The sequence below is a fragment of the Gymnoscopelus braueri genome (assembly GCF_963280865.1).
Source record: "Gymnoscopelus braueri genome assembly, chromosome: 5".
NCBI classification, from domain to species: Eukaryota; Metazoa; Chordata; class Actinopteri; order Myctophiformes; family Myctophidae; genus Gymnoscopelus; species Gymnoscopelus braueri.
In genome coordinates, this window is record NC_137606.1 from 28,540,668 (window position 1) to 28,558,736 (window position 18,069).

At 43.2% G+C, this 18,069-nt stretch overlaps 1 protein-coding gene across 1 annotated transcript in view; it reads right to left on the reverse strand.

Moving 5' to 3' along the window:
• Positions 1-1,781: 1,781 nt before the first annotated feature.
• The window catches only part of dph1 (diphthamide biosynthesis 1), a 78,481-nt gene continuing 62,193 nt past the window's right edge, over positions 1,782-18,069 (reverse strand). Inside the window, exons 10-12 of the mRNA XM_080429631.1 lie at positions 7,758-7,836; positions 3,404-3,538; positions 1,782-2,909 (exon numbers count right to left, since the gene is read on the reverse strand). Of these exons, the coding sequence (XP_080285757.1) occupies positions 2,829-2,909; positions 3,404-3,538; positions 7,758-7,836 (295 nt within the window). The 3' untranslated portion in view covers positions 1,782-2,828. The remainder of the gene's footprint in view (positions 2,910-3,403; positions 3,539-7,757; positions 7,837-18,069) is intronic.

The window sequence follows — 18,069 nt, forward strand, 5'->3', positions numbered from 1 at the left end:
TAAAATGTATAAATATTATTTTTTTACACAAATATTCACTTCAGACTTTCCGATGCGGGTCCGCGAAAAAACCTAGAAAAGAAGGCCTCCCTGGCATGTTTCCTCCCCCAAACTCATAAGAGAGTAAGGGTACATTAGACAATGTACTGCATCACTCAAGAAGAGACAGGGCTTCCCAGGATCAACAGAAGCCATGGCACACTGCTGTCAATCTTTGGCTGCAGTAGCAGCCAGGTAGCAATAGAGTTTTTATTGACAGGCTCCTCCATCAATAAATAATGAAGATGGAGAGCAGTCGTGACTAACAGTGCACGCATCCAGGAACACATCCCCTCAGTCTAGTAAACTGCTCATCACTTCAGCAGCACCTGTTTATTTCATTTATTTTATTGTATCGAAATAGAAAGAGTAATACAGTACATCAACAACGAGCAAGATTCTGTAATCATTCTTAGGATACATTTATATTTTAAGAACATGGGAAATTATGCATTCGTGGCACTGATGAATGAGGAATTAAACATATTTAGGAAATTAATCGCTTATGAGATGCTTGCTTTGATCAGACAGAGAGACAGGCATTTAATGAATTGAAAATATACTGTAATTCCAGGCAGACCATAAGGCCAATACTCTGGGAGAGAAACCAAGCTACTGTAGGTAAAAGCCACGGCACAATTCTATTTTGGTGCAGCAAAAAAAAAAATGCTCACCAGTCCAAAAATATCTGGAAAGACATAAAAGACTTAGGTTCTCAAACCAAAGTAAAAGCTTGTAAAACTAAGGTATTGTGCTAGAATGAGATTGGACCCATGGAGTAAATTTTACACTCAATTGAATTAAGGACTAGGATTTTGCGGTGTAGTGCCGAGGCTACAGACAGACTAATTACTCCTATAGTATATTTATCAATCAAGCTTTGTCACACTCCACAAAAAGGGGAGCAATCAGAGGTGGGGAAATATAGTGTGACTCATGTCGGAATATCTCTGGACCAATCTCTTCCAGGGGACTTAATTGCAGAAAGGGTTCTCTCAAATAGTGCAATTAAACTAAAGTTCTATACCGCAAAACTAGGGAGTTGAACACTAAATTCAAAAGGCTTAATTGGGTCTGCCCTGATACATTGTCACATCAGCTACTGTATGTTCAGTCTGGTTTAGTGGTTAGTCAGCCAAGCTAATACATAATATGCAGGTAATCCAAAACATTATCCGTTATCTGTTGAATGCTCCCTCCAGAATCCATATAGAGGCCCATGATTCAGAGCGGTTGGCATGCTTCCAGTAGAGCAGCGTGTTGAACAAATCAAAATTAATCTTTTGTTCAGGGTTACAGGCAGGACTGGCCCATATAAGGATGGTACAAGGTACATCCCCAGTATGATGATAATAATGGTGTATGTATGCTCTTGTGCAGTGAATCGAGTGAAGAGCTCTTTCTTTTATACCGATGTATTATTATGTAATAGCTTCCCTTTAGCTATTATATTTTGTGCAAATGTTTTTAGAGGTCAGGTGAGAGTGCATCTCTGCCTTCTCAGGCACTAGCTGTTTTGGATACACAAACTCATATTTCCTATGCATCGCACACCACTCTTTCGTCACTATTATACTTACACATGCGCCTGCCCGCACACACACACTTTTTTGGATGGTGTGATTTAATCTATAAATGTCTAACTGTGTTGTTAATGTCATTTGCATGTTGTGTGGATAGTTCTTGTTCTTATTATTGTCTTCCATCCAAAATCACGTTGCACGCTTTTATGTATTATCTTCGGGGATGTACTATTTTTGCACAAGAACAAATCAATCAATCAATCCAAATAAATGTGCTATATTATTTTATTTAGCCCAGTGATACAAATAAAATACATACAATACATGTTTAATACCTATCTCTTAGTGGCATTAATTTGTGCATACACTAACATTCTTGTCAAAAGATGGTTGTGTCCTGGTTGTGTTTGAAATGTGGCATAAGGGGGTTCAACCTGAAGTGTCTGACAGCATACAGTATGGAGTTTATTCAGGGATTACATTTAATGCCACCCACATTCACAGACACGTCCCTTCATACGACCTGTTCAGGGTCATCTCGGCATCTAACTCTTGACAATATGCAAATCGAGCAGTAAGCCAGAGATATGAAAAGCCTAAACATGTCCCAGCTCTGAAAGAATTCCCCTATTAGTGCGATGGAAGATGGCAGTTCTTCTGCAGGGATATGACATGCTTGTGCGCACCCACACACACACACACAGACACAGGCATATACACTATATATATACAGTATGTGTGCGGATACACACACACACACAATTCTCACCCTCTCTCTTTTATCTGCTATGAGTTTAACATATATCCAGACACTGTAAAAATGAATAAGAACAATACGTTTGGTTTCGTATGCCATGCTACAAGGCTTTAATGACGGTAATCCATTTTGTATTGGAGGGGCTCCAGAGTGTCTCTGTCACTACCTGTGTTTCCTGGGGGGATGTGTGATAGCTACCTCCCTCCCTCAGGGCTGGCATTACTCCTGGTGGGTGCTGTCCATGAGAGGGACAGTGGAACAAGGCATCCGGGACAATGACAGTGGTGGTGCAAATATATACGCGCGCGCGCGCGCACACACACACACACACACACACACACACACACACACACACACACACACACACACACACACACACACACACACACACACACACACACACACACACACACACACACACACACACACACACACACACACACACACACACACACACACACACACACACACACACACACACACACACACACACACACACACACACACAATCATTTCCCTTGACAACCACAGGGGGCACACTGGTTCTGTTCACACTTCTTGGTGGAAGAGGCTGGCTCCGAGACATGCTTCTATAGGAAGACAGTGGGAAAGCTTTAGAATAATGCCAGTACCCACCCCATGCAGACGCATTTAACGTGTATGCTCACATTGACCATATTCACAGTTTGTTCTTAAGTCAAACTCGGGCGTGGCGGCGTCCCCCCCCCCCCCCAGTGAATATGATGCGAGAGCATGTGAATATGGTCAACTGTGAACAACTCCGAGTATTAATATGGCTGCAGTGACATGAACGAATTAAAGAAAAATCTTTTCATGACAAAAGAGCACACTGCATACTGCACTTCAAGGTCAAACTCACATTTCTACCAGTAAGAGAGCAGTCTATAATCCACTTCTGTTGTCACTATGCCACTGGGTGGCAGTGTGGTGATACTAAGCTCCAATGTAAACCACAGGGCACACATTGGCACTATGTGGATTCACCCCTTATCCTGCTATCGCTGCAACCTCTCCACCCCACCCTACTTGAACTGGCGTTCTTTTATCCCCTTACTCTCATCACCTGTGTCTGTCTGCGGGCAGGCCGAGCTGGTTGGTTGTCAGGGTGATTAGGTGCCCATGGCCCAAGGCTTTGATTGGAATAGAAGTCCATGGGATACACTTTCTGCCAGTCCACCTGCTGCAGAGCCACAGCCGCCTATGGAGAGAAGGATATAGGGAACAAGAAGAAAATGATTAACAAGAGGAGAGACAGAAAGATTTCCGATACATGCAGTACAGACGAGGTAGATACGTACAAGTCAAGTCACATTTAATTGTGTCGCACAGGATCCTTAATCACTGGTGCAGTCCCAAAGGACTTTTCAGGTCAACATTTAACAAACAAAACAACACCCCCTCTACTTGACCTGCAAGGGAAAACTCCCAAGAAAATTCCCTTCAGGGGAAAACAAGAGAAAGAAACCTAGAGAAGGGTCACAAAGAGCGGACACCCTTCCAGGGTGGACAGCCATGTGATAGGTGCTGAGTGGGTAGTAATATATCCATAATATCCAAATGCACAACAAACGAAACAACAAAACCATTACATGTCTATTACAGTAGAGCGTTAGCAACAGTAATAGTATACACAATGACAAACGTAGTTAAAAGTCAATGAGGAATATCAGAAAAGTTCCCAAGGCATAATAGTCAAACGACCATATACTTTGTTGTACAAAGCAAAAACTGCCGAGCTTGTATTGTAGATCTGCAATTTTCCCTATTTTTTTTTTTTTTTACAATGTTTCAGAATTAATGACATGCGCAAAATATGGACACCAGGTTCAAAGTGGTTAATAGTAGGAATACAAGCCCTGTTTACGGTACGTGTTTGACTGGCCCCAGTAGTACCGCACTGTGGAGAAGCCATGGGACAGACTCACACACCAGACAGGTGTCACAATTGAGTCTGCATAAATTTAGTCAGAGTTGTCACGGCTGTTGTCTCTGCAGTTACACTGCATGCCAAACCAGCTGCTGCAGGAGAATGGCAACTCTATGTGGAATAGAATTGTCTCTGAATGTTGATATATATTGAGTGAATAAATTAACTAATACATTCTATTCACATGCTTATCACGTCCTAATATAAAATGGCTCCTTATGGGATTATTGACCGATCTCAAAATGATTCATATGAAGTTAAGGGTGGTTAATGAATTTCATTCTCATAAAGCCATCTGTCCAAGAGCACTACAGCACTTGTTTTCGGCAAAGAGATTTTGTGCAAGGGGAAAATAAGGGGGGAAATAATAGACACCTGGGTGACCCAGATCAGCAAAGTATAGGGTTTAAAAATGGTTAGAAATCTGTTGTCAAGGTGTCAGGAACAATAGTTGGGGGTACTGCACTGGGACATAATAATACATTTTATTTATAACGCACTTTACATTCTCACAAATCTCAGAGTGCTACAACTAAAAGCAAGGCTGCACTGGGACATATGGGAATTACTACGCACTATGCAGATCAACAGAAGCAATTGAGGGTTACGTGCCTTGCTCAGGAGCGCCTTGACAGAAGCTGATGAGATGAAGCAGAATTGAGTTTTCCTCATTCAAGTTCCCTTTCCAGATTTCTCAGACAGAACATTACAACCTTGTAGTAGGCAAAAGCCTTCAGCCTCTTGCCATTCTCTATACTCCTGCCATTTCCAGAACCAGTAGTTTGCTAGCAACTGTGAGGACATTATGCAGGTGAGGCAGGGCTCTTCTAAAATCACATCCCCTAACCCCAACACAATATCTATTTTACAAACAGCACATAAATGGAAAAGTCTATTCTAAAACAAATAGCTATGTCAATATGCCGGCAGCTCTCACACCACAGGATTGGAAACAATGCTTTTTAAACTTTTGCTATATGTTTTGTTGCATACTATGCACTGATAATTATAATTCGTCTTTACAGTCGTGCAAATGTATCCTAATATAAATCGAAATCTTCGAAGCACATATAGCGTGCTGCTTAGCAGAAAATAAAATGTAAAGATATTTTTAAAGATATTTTTAAATATATTTTCGTGAACGGAAATGACGAACGGATGCCAGCTTCCTGTCTCGGATTTCGGGAGGTGTAGTTCCAGACTCTATAGCATTTCGGAGATTGTGGAATAGTTGTCTGGCTACGCGAGACTAAGTCTACTTCAATGTATCAGTTTCCTCGCTCTGTTCCCCATTCTCCTGCTTCGCCTCTATCCTCTACCCGCTCCTCTCACCACCACTGCATCTCCCTTTGGAGGATAGCTTCTCCTACTAATCCTTACACTGACAGGAGAGCCAAGTGTGTCTTATTGACTATAAATATAACATGAGACACTGAAAATAAGCGCCTCCCCCCGCCCACAGCCACTCCTCACTTGCTCCACCCTAACCCCCCTCCCCCTATGTTCTTTTTCATTCCCAATTCTAAATGCCAGAGAGAAGAGCTGGGTGCAGTACGATACAGTTTTATTAGGGCAAATGACTGGATGAATTAGCTTACAAGTATGCACACACACGTACACATAAATGTAGGTGCAGATCATTAACATGCGCAGGTATTGCTGCCAAATAGCTGTCAGGGTGAGTGGCACACGCTCTGCTCCAAAGGGCCTCATGAGAACAAATTGCCGTTTTATGCATCCTCATTTCCACAGGGGAATTTCTGGCCTTTTTTCCCCCCTGTATCATTCATCAATACTATCACCATCAGTACAGTGCATGTAGCCCCATTTCATAAAGGTCCGTTAATAACAACTGTGATGGCCATGGACCAGGACTGGTTGATAGGTTTTGTGTTATCATTATTTGAAATGATTTCCCTCTGAAATGTTGTAGTACACACCAAGGCAATGGCTGTGATAAGATGTACAAAAGATCTGCAGCCCGAGCAACAAACATCAAGCAACCCAAACAGCAAGATAACATTTCAAGCCCCCTTGGGGCCACAGCACTGCATCTTTGAGGGTAATGATTGATTGAATTAATAGTTGATATCAAACAAAATGGCAGCCAAGTCACATAATAGCCCATTACTGCCAAACCTATCACAAAGCACGCATGTCTTCAGAGACTCGCCCACCCCATCTGCAGTGGCACATAAACAAACATTTTACTTTGAAATGGATCTCTATGCGCTGCTATCCCATCCATCTCTTTCACGTTTTGAAAATAAATAAATAAACTACATAAAACAACAACAACACCATGCAGCTGGGGAAGCAGTGCACCACTGCAGCCATTAGGGGGAGCTAGTCTCCTGTGCTGCTCTTCTGTGTGAACAGTCTTGAGTGAGTGAGTGAGTGAGTGAGTGAGTGAGTGAGTGAGTGAGTGATAGCCTATATAATAATATCACTGCGTAGATATTAGTCTGGAATCTCTGTGTGGAACCTGCATTTCCAGGGGGCAAATTAAAAACAAATGCCTCTGGTGATAAACCCGCCCTATATTTGCATACTGGGCCCTGATTGGTCCCTCACAACTTCGGAGGGAGAGAAATACAATCTCTATTGAGAGGGGCCAGACCTAATCTGCCAAGGGCCATTTCTTTTTGCAATGGCAGATTCGTCTGGAACCAGGCTAAGTCAGTGAGTGAGTGAACGAGTGAGTGAACGAATGAGTGAGTGAGTGAGTGAGTGAGACCACTGCAGGGTGGAGCCTGCCCTGCTCTGGCTGCAACACATGCAAGCCTGGACAGTGTTATTGCGAACGCAGCGGAAGGAGGCGCGCCGAAGGCACGCCTCCGCGCAAGTGGCTCTATCCATGGTGCTGAAACCTCTCCTCACCTCAGTGGCTCTATCCATGGTGCTGAAACCTCTCCTCACCTCAGTGGCTCTATCCATGGTGCTGAAACCTCTCCTCACCTCAGTGGCTCTATCCATGGTGCTGAAACCTCTCCTCACCTCAGTGGCTCTATCCATGGTGCTGAAACCTCTCCTCAGCTCTCTGCTCACCTCAGTGGCTACGCCAGTCTGAACACTAATTTAACTGTACCACCCACTTCTCTACAATTGCTCATTCCTTTCTATTCTTCTTATTGTTATTTTCAAGGTGTGTTCGCTTCCCGCGTCTTACTTGTATGTAAATATACAACACATCCGAACACGAGTACAGGTTCCACTATCTATATCACGTGGTCCCTATCGTAAGTTAGCTTAGCAGCTACTGCAACAGGACATCTATGAAGGGCTTTAAGGGTGGGAAGTCATGCATGTCTGTGTGTGCTTCTTCGTGTGTGTGCGTGTGTGTGTGTGTGTGTGTGTGTGTGTGTGTGTGTGTGTGTGTGTGTGTGTGTGTGTGTGTGTGTGTGTGTGTGTGTGTGCGTGTAAGTTTGTTCTCCTTTGATAGTGAGCGATAACAGTTCCTGCTGTGTATAGATAGCAGGTGTGTGTTTACCTCGTATGGAGACAGCAGGGGCTTGGAGAAGGCTGTGCCCCAATCGATAGACAGACGTGGGCAAGCGATCTGGACCCACCTGCAGGGAGGGAGGCAGAGAGAGAGAGAGGGAGAGAGAGAGAGGAGGAGGAGGAGGAGGAGGAAGGGGGGGCTTGTTGGTTTAGTGCTTCAACACAGATATCAAAGGGATCAAGAACTTTAATATATACAGTGTGTATGTATATATGTATACATATACACAGTTGCGAGTTAATGTGTGCCAAGAGAGACAGGAGAGCACAGAGGATGGTATTAGAGAGGCAGGACACATCTCAAGACTGCAGGCTGCATGTGGATACGTGCACCACCGGCTTGGTGCACGAAGCCTCTCTCCTCCAACTGATCTCTGGCATCTGTTGCAGAGTTCCGTCCTGATTTGCACAACTCAAAAACACAGTCACTCTTCTACGCTATCTGAATGTATATCTAGCAAAGCCAGGGAGGGATGCTGAGACTGGGGGGGGGGGGGGGGGGGATTGTGGGGGAAGGGGGGGATACCTAACAATAACAACGAAAAAGAGAAAAATAAAAAATGTGGCGAGGGGAGAGAGGAGGGAGAGGTTAGGTGAACATGAATAAAAAAGCCGCACCAGCCCGGTCTCCACGGAGCTAGCCTACATAGCTGGCAGACAGGGGGGGGGGGTTGGTGTTGGTGAGTATTAGATCGAGAAAGTCATAGAGATAAGGGAGGGAGGAAAAGAAAGTGAAAGCGATAAGGATATTATAGATGTAAGTAGATATGGTAGAAGAGAGATGGAGGTGAAATAAGAGAGACAGAGGGAGAGAAGGGGGATGGGGCAAAGGGGAGAGAGAGAGAAGGGGGGGGGGGCAGAGAGCCAGCGTAGACTGAGTAGATTGGCAGAGAGAGGTGTTTATCTGGGTGAGCATGTGAAAGGAGGAACGAGAGAGTGTGGTAAAAAATTAACAACATGAAGATGGAGACCAAAGAGAAAGACGCAAGCTAGGAATAGCTCTCAATGCTATCCAGTGCTACATCTCCACGGTATCTTTGTCCCTAATCCTAATGGTGGCGCTCCATTAGAAATATCGACATCCATGATTTGAGCTGCGGCACACTGTACATAAAAGGTCGGGACATAATGGCAAAGATGCTAAAGATGGTAAACGTCAATACGTACGTATTGTATATGTTTTATACATCTACCCAAGTTATGTTGGATTGCTGAGTAGATGAAGGGAAAGGCAGATGAAATAATATGGTAAAGGTTCTTTGGGGGGAAATAAATACAATCTGCAAGAATAAACACACGCACACACAAAGTTTTAAAGTATGTTTAGTTCTTCACTTATCGTTTTCTTTCTTTGAACTGGCCAATTGATTGTCTCGTCCGTCCTGTAGGTGGAATATATCTGACGTTACTATATTATGTTTGATATTAACTCTTTAATAAAAAGGTAATACCCCCTAACTTTATTTACTCAGGCTATGTTCGCTGAGCATGAATGCTCTTTTTCAACAGCGCCCTGGTTCACATTCATATAGCTGGCACACATTCATACCTGGGAAATGGCCAGTACAACAACAGTCTTTAACAGTTGGCCAGTGACCTGCTCCCCTGGAGAGATGGAAATTGTGTGCCTTGCTCAAGGGCACTTCATGGGTACAACTGAGGGAGGAGAGCGTGCTGCTCATTCACTTCCCTGTGCAGACAAACTGAGCTAGAAAAGTGGTAGAATTCAATAAGACAACCTTTAGGTATTTCAGCTTCTATTCACACTGGAGCCATTTTAAAAAACACAGCACACATACATTAGTATGGCTTTAGCCAATACACACAGGCTCAGAACACCCAAATTACAGGAAGCATATGTAGAGAGAGAACAAAATATACAGAGAGCGAGCTTGTGTGTGTGCACGCGCCTTAGCATAAGAGCATGTAGGATAGTACCTGGTTATTATGTACACCTGAGCTGAACGGAGCATTGGGAGTACTAGCAAAGGGAGCATGCCCCAAAATAACTAGCCAAGAACGCTCCAAAGAATCTGTGAGGCAAGCACTCAGTGAGGGTATGAGTGAGAGGGAGAGAGAGAGAGAGGAGCCATGAAGGAGGGAGGGCAAGAGCATTCTTCCCGAGGAGATCCCTGATTGGTGCACAGTGCCAGAAGGGACTTGGCTAATATTAGCGCAGTGGCTGGTCCAGCTCACTAAAATGCCTGGTGACACGGCAGGTAAGCCCGCAGCATGGGGTCCAAATTCAATTTCCAGCCAATATATGGCCTTGAGTCTACCAAAAGCTAGCTGTGGATGGGACAAACAAAGAGAGGGGGCAAGGGAGGGAGGGAGGGAGGGGGAGAGAGAGACTTTGGCCTCTAGTTTGAGGGTTGTAAACTGGCACATTCTGCCAACAACTACTCTGCATTGTCTTCTACTTCCATGCAGGTGCCAATGAAATGTCCAATCAGCTGTGACTGGTGTACTTTTGATGTGACAAGACAGAAACATATATTCAGACACACTTACAGACGCTCCTCAGAGCGCAGATCCCCACAAGGGTTGACTACCCAGGGCTCTGTTGTGACCTGCTTTAGTGTCATGAGACCGATTTGAAACATTTGGGGTAGCGGTTCTTCCTTGGCCTACTGGAGTGTGCGTGCAACATTTTACGCCAATCAGACATTGTCAGTTTGTGCAAAACGGCCCCCTCCCACAAACTTTGAAATCCAATCGTAGCCAATCGGAATGGAATCTGAAAGATCTGACAGATACATCTTGATCACATACAGAGATTGATACAATGTGGGTGAATTTTGGACAAAATCTGTAGGAGCAAAAAGTGTTTCTCAAAAAAGAACAAAAAGGCGGAAAATGGGCATGGCCTATATGGGGAGTTATGTCATGATCCAAGGAATCCTCCTAGGCCTGGGAGTGTGCGTGCAAAGTTTCTCGCCGATCGGTCCAGCAGTGCCCGAGATTAGCTGATGGCAGACGGACGGACAAACAGAGACAGACAGACAGACAGACGGGCCGACGGACCGACGGACGGACGGACGGACGGACGGGACGGAAAACATAATCCCTTGCCTTCGGCGGTTCGGCCTGGCGGGGATAACAAACCCTAAAAAGAGTGTTTGTGAGTATAAGCATATTGTTGGTGTTGGTGTTCTTCCCCCCCCAGTGGTGGTTGGTATTGCACTCATTGGCTTAAGTGTGTGAAGTTGTTGCTTATGTAGTGAATTCGGCTTATAATAAAGCCTGATGATCAATAAATGTTTAATGACTGACATTAACATCTGGTCAGAAGATAGACTCCACAAGAGACAGTCACTGGTGGTGCTCACTTTGTACAGTGAAATAAGATCTCACCCTTTGTGACCCCAGGGAGCCCTTCACAGCTCTGTGTGTCTAAAACAGCACACACTCCCACGTGCACTAACATGCACATACACACACACACCAGCACATCCGATGGATCCCAGCATACCACCAGATGCGTCCTTTGTCGGTAAGCGACATCTCAGCTTGATGGATGTGACAAAGAGAGACTCAAGTCTGACTGTTAGTCACAAGATAACCCAAAAACATCATGTGACTCAAACCACGCAATAACATGAACCTTTGCAAAACTGTCGACCTCGCAATAAAGCGAATTCCTCCATTCCCTGGACAATGAATCAAGGAGTGAAACATCACTCCCCTCTCCCTCTCTGTCTTATCTACCAGGTGGTTTAAACCTGTTATAATTGTGTGGTTGTGTTTTTAGCAAATTGTGTTATAATCAAATAACTATATTTCTATTTGATTGAAGTTTTACTTATTCTACAGTGGTTTATTACGCTGAATGTTTTGACATAAGACTTGGTAAATAAATAATTGTAGAATAATCAAAATGTGGTTATTGAGTGCATTTATAGATATTGAAAGTGTGTGGGCATCTTTAATAATTGATCTAATATAACTAAGGAAAGCTCAGCTTGTTCTTTCTCTCCCACTTTCTCTAACTTTCTTTCTCTCTCATTCTCTGTATCCTTTAAAGGATCCCTTTTGAAACAGTTAACACATGACGTAAAGTGTGCAGTGAGGTTAAAAACAGACCTACTGGGAATATGCAAATGAGGTCAGATATACACTCATTGCCCATCCAACTGCTAGTTCAGTTGTCGTTCGTCTACCCCCAGTCTATACTATCCTCCTGTCACACGTTTGAGTGTTTTAAATGTTTTAAGTGTTTTTAATTCATACAAGTATTGAAGTTTAACTTGAATCAAATGATTAGTAACTTTCTCTAACTAATCAACTTTTAACAGGCCAAATAATACCATAATGCTAAAGATCTAATAAGCTGGACTTTTAGTTTCATAAGCATTAATGCCTTATCACAGTAAACTGTGAGCCTCCCTGCAGCCGTTTCAAGTCAAGGCTGTAGGAACCGTTCATCAAAAAGTGACAATCTTCACTCCCGTAAAGATTAGCACACTCCTGGGAAAAAGTCATTCTGAACCAGGAAAACAGTGCATCGAGGATCAAAGTCGGGAGAGAGAGAGAGAGGAAAACAGAAATCTACCATTGGACATCCAGTCCCCACCACTGTCTCTCTTTCTCTCGCAAAGAAGACTGCGGCCTCTACATCTGGCCGCTGGAAAAGGAGTCAACAGACTTTGCTGAGCCTAGCCCTGGAAGAGGTTCGAAGACCATCATCAAACTACTACGGCTGATCAGATTGCCCAAACAAAGAGGTCTGTTTCATTGATTATGATGTCATGGCAACAGATGCAATTGCAATAACTTTTGTTTGATCAACTGATGCAAAGAACTTCTGGTTGAATCTGTTTTCTTCTATTTCTATCTATTTTCCTTCTTTTCACTCTCTCTTTCTTCACCACAAAGAGCTCAGAAAGTTATAAAGTGCCCAATATATTTACTCTCTTTTAAATGATTTAATCAACAATTCCAACAGAATTTACATCTTGTAACACGGCTGTGTTTCAACTGTTGTTTTATTAATTGCCACTATGCTGTGGACTGTGTCATACTGTCTCCACTGTGCAATTGAGTAATAAACTTGTTTGATTAGAAAAAGACTTTCTAATGTCATATTTATACGTTGGTGAATGATATATTGACCCTGCTTCAAAAAGAATTCAAATCCTTCAGAGTATATGAGACTGATCTGTATAATTATTAATTAATGAGGTAAACTGGTGATAAATCGTCATTACATTCATTTAATGGATATTTATCATAATAACAAAATTTATCATAGTACGTAGTCATTCACACTACACTTACAATAAATACAGCTGCACAAGGTGAGCTCCATCTCATGGATCCTTTTTTCTTTGACACTAGTTTGTACCCCCAGTGTCAGGTTTTCATCCATCCATCCATCCATCCATCCATCTTCAACCGCTTATCCGGAATCGGGTCGCGGGGGTAACAGCTCCAACAGAGATTTCCAGTCTTCCCTTTCCAGAGCAACATTAGCAACTTCCTCCAGGGGTATCCCGAGGCATTTCCAGGCCAGTGTGGAGATATAATCCCCCTAGCTGGTCCTTGGTCGCCACGGGGTCTCTTCCCAGTGGGACTTGCAGCGAGGATCTCCCTAGGGAGACGCTCGGGAGGCATCCGTACTAGATGCATAAACCACCTAAGCTGTCTCCTGTCCAAGTCAAGGAGCAACGGTTTTACTCAGAGTCTCCCACGGATGACTGAACTTCTCACCCTATCTCTAAGGGAGAGGCCGGCCACCCGTCTGAGAAAACTAATTTCGGCCACTTGTATCCGCGATCTTATTCTTGACCCACACGACCCACACTTCATGACCACATGACCGTGAGAGTAGGAACGAAGATTGCTCGGTATATCGAGAGCTTTGCCTTCTGCCTTCAGGTACAGCGACTGCAATGCCGCTCCTGCTGCCTTGATTCTCCGGCTGATCTCCTGCTCCGTCCTCCCCTCACTCATCAGCTTTTCAACCTGTTGTAATTATTTACAAAGTGCCCAACTCCATGTCTCTCTTCATCTACATGCTCTCCTTCAATTCTAACAAACAGTCAGAGGTTGTTTTTCCCCTGTTTGTTTTACTTTAGTTTTCTCACTGTTGTTTCCACCATTGTTCCTTCCTAATAGCTATCATACTGAGAAAGGAATTCCGGGGAATTCACATCTCCCCGCTTTTGGTGCCTTGTTTTGCTCACTAGTGCAGCAATGTTAAAGGCAGTGTAAGTGATATATATTATTCTAAATAAGTGTTAAATAGCTCTATATTCCAATAGCAAACGTTGCTATAGAGTATTTGTTCAGTTAACAGGTTGCCCCCTTCTCTCCAGCTCCAATAAACAGGAAAAGAAAACCCGGTTGCGATACATCTTTTACCCAATCAGGAGATTTCATACAGGCTACAGGAAGTGAAATTGGAAGTGATGAGAAAAAAGACACCATACAAAATTGGAACTGGAAACATCATCCAAGCATCAAACCATTGTTTACAACCACGCTGGAGGAGTCAAGTGGGTGTTGACACGTTTCAGAGATTGGTTCCATTTTTTTGGAGTGTCGACAAGCAGCACAGACCATCCAACAATGCGTGGAGCCACGCAGAAAGGCAACCTCTATTTATTTCAAACTTGTACTGCAGTGTATGCATGTTTGTTTTCACTTTGGCAATTGTAGAAACACAAGTACGTTGTTAAAAAACAAAATCGACAATGTGAGAAGGCGAACTTGTGTAATGTGCCTCAATGGCGCTTTCAGTGTGTAAGGGCCTTTACCGTATTGTCAAGTATAACATTTTTCTTCATAAAAGAAAAACAGATGTAGTCTTCAAAAAGTCATTTTCCAAAAACAGATCTTGGAAAGGGGAGTCATCTTCTAATCATCTTCTAATATTTGGGCCGATATGGTAGCTTGCCAGGAGCCTAGGGCTGGGCAAGACAAAGGTAAGACTTTGAGGCTTGTTTGCACAACATGAGCTTGAGCTCATGCCTCGCTACATTACCCTCTGTGGCCCATTACACACTGACACCGTTATTGGGACTTCCACCTGCATGACTGTGCTTCAATTACATTACACTCAGTCCTGACCCGAGGAAGGCAAAAACAATTAACCTTTCAACGTGTAGGGAAACACAAGGCAATCACCTCGAAAAACAGAAAACCTAATTTAATTAAGACAAAAATATATAAATCAAGTGGAGGTTTGGAAGGGGAAATTCACACAGTAAAAAAGTTCAAAAAGCATTGCGGGCTATTTGCGGTCTAGTTGAAGTAAGTGTACATTATCTGTGTGTGGTACGCAGATATCTCTACAGTGGTTTAAAACAAGCCTGGGGACAGCCTAATTACACACTTAAGAGCGTCTGCTAATGGTTTCTCTCTCTCTCTATCTCTGCGTGTGCGTGTGTGTGTGTGTGTGTGTGTGTGTGTGTGTGTGTGTGTGTGTGTGTGTGTGTGTGTGTGTGTGTGTGTGTGTGTGTGTGTGTGTGTATGACAGTAAAAGGTTGGGGGGTGGTCTCTGACTGTACAATGTGCTGCATAGGCTAGAGCTGGCAAACAGCTGTTCCTCTCTTGCTAGTTGTGGACAGTAACTTAGTTGAGTACTGTACTTAACTAAAGGTTTCCAGTATCTGTACTTTACTTGAGTATTTGCATTTTTGGATATATTTCTAGGTAGGGGAAAAGTACATTATGAATTAATCACTTAAGCCCCATTCCAAATATAGTGAAAATAGCATAGTCATGACTAAGTATATCTAATGAAGGACCAGGGTCTTGCCAGGTCATACCTGGCTGTCTGCCATCCTTGTACCTCCCCCTTTGACTAATTTTGACATAACAGAACCCTGCCAAACACAGACAAAGTCCTCATAATATAGAATCACAACAACCCCCACATTCCATGAGTCAGCGGGATGTATACCCTTTTGCAAATTAAAATCCACACCTACAGCTACAGCCTAAAACGTTCAATATGAAAATTGCTTAATCGGGCAAAAAGAACAATATATAACTGTGACTAAGCCGTGAAATCAGTCATATATGACGCCAATTGTCTATGACACATCTATGAAGTATGACTCTAGATTTGGACATGGTTTCAGCACGACCAGCATGACCAGTAATCGTGGATCTAGGGATCCACATGGGAACAGCGTGGTTCCATAGACCATATTCACACGGCGGCCATGTTGCCATTAAGTCAATGAAATGCCACCCCAGTTGCCACCCCAGTTGCCACAGCAACGCAATGTTAAATTCCAAAATGCCCGCCGTGTGAATATGGACTATAGTGGATCTTGGACTTCATGTGGCCAGCCTATAATGTCAGTCATCTACAGTACGACAGTCGTCTATGACGAAAGACTCCAAATTTGGGCAAGGTTTCAGCCCCTTGACTTCCATTTCTAAAATTAAAGTTAAATATTTCAAAAAGTATAAAACATATGTGGAAGAGGATTAGTGGAGGTACTTCTTTCAGAGAATGTATTATACAAATAAACGAGAGCTCTCGGCCCCATGTGAATACAGCCTCCCAATTGTCAAACATGTGTCTCCTTTATACAAAACAAGAAGAGAACTCAAATAGCTGGAGGTGTGTTTAGTGGTCATAGTCATACATGGCTCTATTTAGGAAAAGTTATTTTAACAGGCTACCAACAGGTGAGAACATGGGCTTGCCTACTACTGTGAGTTGTAAATAGACCTGCAGAGTGAGCAAATGTCCTTTTTGTAGAACGCATACGAGTTATAACTATTATCACAGGGAAAACAGTGTAGTATTCTCATAAATGCTATTACAACACTTACCCCCCCATCCCAAATCTGTACCGATCAGCGTGAAACTTTGCACGCACACAGTAGGCCAAGGAAGAGCTTCCACCCAATTTTTCAAATAGGCCTCGGGGTGGTGCTATAACAGGCTGCTTCATTTTTGGGCCTATATCTCTTGAACCGTAGGTCGGATATCAACATTTCTCCCCAGGATTCCTTGGATCATGACGCAATTCTCCATATAGGATATCTATTCTCGCCATTTTCCGTTTTCTGCAAAACACGTACCGTCTGCTGCTACTCCTACAGCTTTGGTCCAAAAGTCAAGCAAATTGGTACACAGTGGCCGTCGTTTATCAATGGAATGTAGAAACAAGCCCAGATCCGAGCCCAGCAATCATTTCAAGACAGTGCTCACGTGTGATTTAATGGTCATATCCTGCCAATCATACCATAATAATGGACAGGTGTGGCTATTCTGGGAAACATACCTATGAATAATGTGAGTCCATTGTTTTAAGTTCCCACATCACTTCAGCCGATATCTGCATGATGGTCAATGGACTGTTTGACCGTCGGATGAAGTTGTCTTGCCGTACTTGTAGAAGTGGCAGTGGCCCAATGTTATCTGGTCTAACGTATATGAGGCGTGAAATATGTGCAGACGTTGGCAGTCTGTTCAGCAGCCTTTTGGTTGTCTTTATGCTTTTTGCCTTAGGCATTGGCTGACCAGAGTTTCTTCCCCCATGTTGCCAATAACGCTTTGGTGCATAGCCTGCATCCAGCGTGGCTCCGGTCTGCCTCTCTCTTGAGCCAGTTATTATACTTGACATTTGTAAGTCCTACATTATTGAAAACACAATTCCCATGCATTTCTGCGGATAAACAAACTGCAAACTGGAATACTGCTGCAGCAACGTGTGTCACAGGATTTATACTCCATGTCATGTGGCAAAAAGAACAGATCTACAAGCTAACAACACATCATGGTCCAACGCATTGTTAGGTTGTAGGTCTGTTCATTTTGTCATGTGATGTCCGACATACTACACAGTATAAATTAGGCCACACTCAGCGCAGAACTGCATTTTATTAGCAACGCAAGTTACGTATTTTGTATAATGTTTTTTATGAACAATTGAACATAATCAATAGTCAAATAAAATGTGTGTGTATATTCAAACCTTTCCCAAAACATTCTGTTAATTCTAAAGCCTTTCCAGGCCCGGAAAACTATTCTTCAAGAGAACCCTGCTGTTTGGCCTACTGGCAGTGATTATAAGAAATTTGGCGATGATCGGTCCAGCAGTTTTCAAGATTAGCTCCACACGCATGCACACATGTACATACTCTTATAGACAACACAGCTAGCCTCCTGCAAATACACGCCTTAAAAGAAAAACATGTTCCGGGGCACCATGAGACAGCATTGGTGAAAATACTATTATACAGTATACATAATTTTCCTAATGAATTTATATAACTGCAGAATATTAAAAACACAGGGGCTAGTAAGTAACGCAGCTTCAGCTAATACCATTAAT